The 5490-nt window shown below is 54.2% G+C and overlaps 1 protein-coding gene across 1 annotated transcript in view; it reads left to right on the top strand.

Moving 5' to 3' along the window:
- Positions 1-5174, top strand: part of OTX2 (orthodenticle homeobox 2) — a 7994-nt gene extending 2820 nt beyond the window's left edge. Inside the window, exons 3-5 of the mRNA XM_014947013.1 lie at positions 778-998; positions 2010-2161; positions 3523-5174. Coding sequence (XP_014802499.1) covers positions 902-998; positions 2010-2161; positions 3523-4143 — 870 coding nt within the window. The 5' untranslated portion in view covers positions 778-901 and the 3' untranslated portion in view covers positions 4144-5174. The remainder of the gene's footprint in view (positions 1-777; positions 999-2009; positions 2162-3522) is intronic.
- Positions 5175-5490: the final 316 nt, after the last annotated feature.

Raw genomic sequence — 5490 nt, 5'->3', positions numbered from 1 at the left:
CTCCGCTCCCCTGCGCGCTTCTTCCCCAAAACACCGAGTTTTGAAGTGTTTGGCGAAGAAAAGTTGCGCTGGAGTTGTTTTTTTTCCGACGGCCGGCGGGAATGGAGGGAAAAGCGAGATTTTACCCCCAAAAAGACAACAAATAAGAGATATTTTCTATGGGGAAAGAGTCTTAACCTTTTCAAGAACTCCGGGCTGGTCCCATTTTCGGCCGTTTTGTTGGCGGAGGGGGGGTTTGGGTCTCCCCCCATCATCCCCCCGGCCCCGCCGGGGCAGCGAGAGGGGTCCCGGGGGAACCGGAGCCGCAACCGGGCCCGGGGGGAGCCGCTCGCCCACCCGCCCGTTCGCTCGCCCACCCTCCGGGGCCGTCCCGGGGCCGCTCCCCACCGAGGTGTTTGTTTAGCTTCGGCTCCGTCATCAAGAGTTTTCTTGAAAGCCTAATAAATCTGTTACTCGCCTCCAAATCTAATTACCCGGAGTACTAATTAGGTGCAAATGGCCGGTGGAAATTACTGCAGACTGGTGGACCGATGGCGGGAGAGCAGAAAAGTTTGTCTCTTCCCGAGCGGGCATTTGAGCTCTGAAATGCAGCAACGTCGAGGGGGGAAGGGGAAAAGGAGAACACCGCTCCTTTCCCTTGGAAAAATCCCCTGGCTCAGCACTGATTTCAGGCTCCGATACCAAGCACTTTGTTTGCAAAGCCTCCCTTGTTTGGTTCCCGCTCACCTTGCCTGACCTTCTCCTCCTCCTCCTCCTCCTCCTCTTTCTCCTCTGCAGGCACCTGGCGGCCCTCCCCGCCCGACGGCACCCCCAGGCACCGCCCGGGGCAGGCAGGGCTCTCGGGCGGCTCCCCCTCGCCCGGATTTCGGCCAACTCTCCTTCTCCCCGCCACAACTTTAGCATGATGTCTTATCTTAAGCAACCACCTTACGCAGTCAATGGCCTGAGTCTCACAACCTCGGGCATGGATTTGTTGCATCCTTCCGTCGGTTATCCCGGTAAGCCACGTTTTTCTTCCCTTTTTCCCCCCCACCCACCTCCACCCCTTCCCTTTTGTGTTTTTTTTTGCCCCCACGGAGGAGAAGCGGCCGGGGTTTTGGAGGGACATTACGCCCAGGGACCGTGATGGTGGGGGGCGGCTGGAAAGGGGTCCCCCCCTTTCTCCTCACCCTCAACTTTTTATCCGGGGAAGGGTCTGCAAAGAGGGGGCACCCTCCTGCTGGAGGAGGGAGGGAGGGAGAGAGATGCTCCAAGGGAGATGGGGAGGAGAATTGGGGGGCGACTGGAAAGGGGTCCCCCCCTTTCTTTCTCTCTCCTCACCCTCAACTTTTTATCCGGGGAAGGGTCTGCAAAGAGGGGGCACCCTCCTGCTGGAGGAGGGAGGGAGGGAGAGAGAAGCTCCAAGGGAGATGGGGAGGAGAATTGGGGGGCGACTGGAAAGGGGTCCCCCCCTTTCTTTCTCTCTCCTCACCCTCAACTTTTTATCCGGGGAAGGGTCTGCAAAGAGGGGGCACCCTCCTGCTGGAGGAGGGAGGGAGGGAGAGAGAAGCTCCAAGGGAGATGGGGAGGAGAATTGGGGGGCGACTGGAAAGGGGTCCCCCCCTTTCTTTCTCTCTCCTCACCCTCAACTTTTTATCCGGGGAAGGGTCTGCAAAGAGGGGGCACCCTCCTGCTGGAGGAGGGAGGGAGGGAGAGAGAAGCTCCAAGGGAGATGGGGAGGAGAATTGGGGGGCGACTGGAAAGGGGTCCCCCCCTTTCTTTCTCTCTCCTCACCCTCAACTTTTTATCCGGGGAAGGGTCTGCAAAGAGGGTGCCCCCTCCTACTGGAAGAGGGAGGGTGAGAGATGCTCCAGGGGAGATGGGGAGGAGAATTGGGGGGCGGGTGGCCCAGGAGAATGGGGGAAATGGGGATGCCCCCCCACACACACCCTGGGGAGGGGGGCTGGAGGGGACACGGGGGACTTGAGAGGCTGCTGAGTGACAACCAGGGCTCCTGGCTCCTTTTGCAGCCACCCCCCGGAAGCAGCGGCGGGAGCGCACCACCTTCCCCCGGGCGCAGCTGGACGTGCTGGAGGCCCTTTTCGCCAAGACCCGCTACCCCGACATCTTCATGCGGGAGGAGGTGGCGCTGAAAATCAACCTGCCCGAGTCCAGAGTGCAGGTAGGAAGCTGGAGGGTGACCCCGGAGAACCTCTGAATGTCCCCCCCACCTTCATCCCCACTCGGGCTGGTTTAGGGGATGGGGACCATCCTGGAGATAAATCGAGCTCCGGTGGGGTGTAGGAGGCTCATAGATGCGTGAGGGTGCGGGGATGGTGGGGGTATGGAGTGGCAATCTGCCTCCCCAGGGCTGGAGTGTGCCTTCTCCTTCCTCTTTGTGCACTGGGGGGGGTTGGTGCAGCCCCCAAATCCCAACTCCTGAGCCCTCCCCAGCCCCCTTGGCCTCCTGAGCCGGGGAGGGCTCCCCAGCACCCCCATGCTCTGAGCTGTGCCTCGTCCCAGCTGCCAAATCCCAGCCTGTCCTACAGGCCTTTGGGGACCCTGAGAAGCATTATCCCCCCCCCACACACTTCCCCAAGGATCCCTGCATCCCTGGAGCAGGGCCAGGCTGGGATCCCCTTTCGCACCAGTACAAACTGGGGGCTTCCCTCTCCCTTTGAAGAGTCTTGGATGAACGAGAAGAGGCCTTGGCGGAGGGGACACCTCTCCTGGGGATAGGATGTGTCTCCTCTGCAGGCAGCCTGGTCCAGACAGCATTTTGGAAAGCAGGAGGGGGATCCCAGGGGTCTGTGCTGCCCCCAGCACAGATCCAGGACACCCCTGACAGGGCAGCTCCAAAGCCATCCCTCCTGCTCTCCTTCCTGCAAGGCTTCCCCGGTGCCATGGCCCAGAGGAACATGGCCGCTGGGGATGGAGATCACCCCCCCAAAATCTCCCCAGCACCCCTTCTTCCCAGAGCCAGCCCCCTTGGCCCCCCACTAAAAGAGGGGGGCTATAGGTTGGGGGCCTAGCCCTGGCTTTGGGGGAGAGCAGAGGGTCTATTTAGAGGGTAAATGAGACATCTTTACCCCCCCACCTCCCCAACCCCTGCCTCTGTTTCCCTAATTGTTCCCTCCCTTTCTGATGCTCTATTGTTTCTAATTAAAGGGCTTGACTTCAATAGGCCTTAAATGATGATTCCTGGGGGTCCCCGGCTGGCAAACAGCAAATAGGGAGTGCTCCCCCTCTCCCCCCCCCCACAAAGCCTTTCCCCCCCGAAAAGTGACCTTATTAAGCAGTTTGATTTGCCCGTTTCCACTTGTTATTACTGCTAATGATCTCAGGGAGGGGGAGCCCCGGAGCTTTTCTTTGCAGCAGCCCTCGGCTCGCCGGGGAGAGCTTTTAGTGGCCCCCCACTCCCCAGGGTGAGGTGTCCCCACCACCGGCTCTTTCCCCCTCTTTTTGGGTTTGCCTGCGCATCCCTAACACCATTTTTTTTTGTTTTGTTTTGTTTTTTTTTCTTTCTCCCCTCTCCCTCTCCAGGTATGGTTTAAAAACCGCCGAGCCAAGTGCCGGCAGCAGCAGCAGCAGCAGCAGAACGGGGGCCAGAATAAGGTCCGACCAGCTAAAAAGAAGAATTCTCCTGCCCGGGAAGTGAGTTCGGAGAGTGGGACCAGCGGGCAGTTCACTCCCCCCTCCAGCACCTCCGTCCCCACCATCTCCAGCAGCAGCGCCCCCGTCTCCATCTGGAGCCCGGCCTCCATCTCCCCGCTCTCCGACCCCTTGTCCACCTCTTCTTCTTGCATGCAGAGGTCCTATCCCATGACCTACACCCAGGCATCAGGCTACAGCCAAGGATACGCTGGCTCGACCTCCTATTTCGGAGGGATGGACTGTGGATCTTACTTGACCCCTATGCACCACCAGCTTCCCGGGCCGGGGGCCACCCTGAGTCCCATGGGTGCCAACGCGGTCACCAGCCACCTCAACCAGTCTCCAGCCTCCCTCTCCACCCAGGGCTACGGAGCCTCCAGTTTGGGCTTTAACTCCACCACCGATTGCTTGGATTATAAAGACCAAACGGCCTCCTGGAAGTTAAACTTCAATGCTGACTGCTTGGATTATAAGGACCAGACGTCGTCATGGAAGTTCCAGGTTTTGTGAAGAACCTTGGTGATAAGGAGAGAAATCGCGACGAGAACGAACAGGCTGGGCGGAAAGCTCCAGTTTTAGTCAGGTCTTGGTTAAATTAAAGAGAAAAATAACTCAACGGACAAACAAAACGAACAAACAAACAAACAAAAATAAATAAAAAAAATAAATCCGACAGCGACAAGAGGGGGGACAGTGTTGGTGTGATCCCGTTCAGACTCATCTCCTGCTCAGACGCTCTGGAAAAGGAAATAATAGAAGAGGAAAAAAAAACAGAAACGGAGGAGGAAGGCCTTAAACGGACAGATCATCTAGTGAGCAGAAAACAGACAGACCCATCCGTGTTCTTTCTAGTTTTAGGCAATTGTTGGGTTTCTTTGTTTGGAAGAGGTGGGAGATGGTCCCACCTACGGGCCAGTTTTAAAAAAAAAAAAAAAAAAAAAAAGTCACAAAAAAAAGTCTAGGTTTTTATTTCTTTTTTTTTTTTTTTTTCGTGTGTGCGTGGAAAGATCCTTCACCCAGAGGTTTCCAATGTGTTAGCCAACCCTCGGTTAAAATATTCGGAATGGACAGCATCTCTCTTTTTCTCCCTCTTTTTCTCCCTCCCTCCCTCTTTCTTTCTCTCTCTCTCTTTCTTGCTCTCGAGCTCATCCAACTGTTTCACGCCCAACTTGCTCAAGTTGGCACCCGGAGAACTTGGTTCAGGGCTGTGTGGGTTTGTGTGACTGATTGTCCTAGCTGCACTACTTTATTTAAAGATTAAAAAAAAAAAAAAGATAATGTTCATAAGGAGTCAATATGTAGTTTTTAAGAGACAATCAGTGTGTGTCTTATATAAATGGTACATCTGTGGTTTTTAATCTGTGCTAGACTTCAAAACTGTGATCTCCTGTATTGTATGCAACTACGGGCTCCGCACCAGTGGGAGTTCGGCTGTGATTTAAATAGGTTATAATTATAAGTGAAATTCAGAGCAACTGAGTTACCTATTATCATCTTTTGAAAAATAAGAATAATTAAAAAAAAATATATTGAAAAAAAAAAAAAAGAAAGAAAAACGTCTTTTGAAAAATAAGAATAATTAAAAAAAATATATTAAAAAAAAAAAAAGAAAGAAAAACTCAAAAACACGATCGCCTTTCACCCAAGGTGAGCTGCACTGAAACTTTTTACAACAAACTGTCTCTGAATGAAAGAGAAAAGACCGAATAAACCCCACCCGAGGACATTAAACTCCTCTGGAGCTCACTTACTGCTGGCCACGCCGCCAGTAACCCTCAAATCCAACAGGACTTTGGGCAGTTGCTCTGACCTGGATGAATTTAAAACCGAGAAATAAATTCATTGTTGTTTATGCTT

This window comes from Calidris pugnax, unplaced genomic scaffold (genome assembly GCF_001431845.1).
Source record: "Calidris pugnax isolate Ruff unplaced genomic scaffold, ASM143184v1 scaffold127, whole genome shotgun sequence".
NCBI classification, from domain to species: Eukaryota; Metazoa; Chordata; class Aves; order Charadriiformes; family Scolopacidae; genus Calidris; species Calidris pugnax.
Note: the sequence above shows the minus strand (reverse complement) of the source record. Positions and strands in the feature narration are given on the sequence as shown.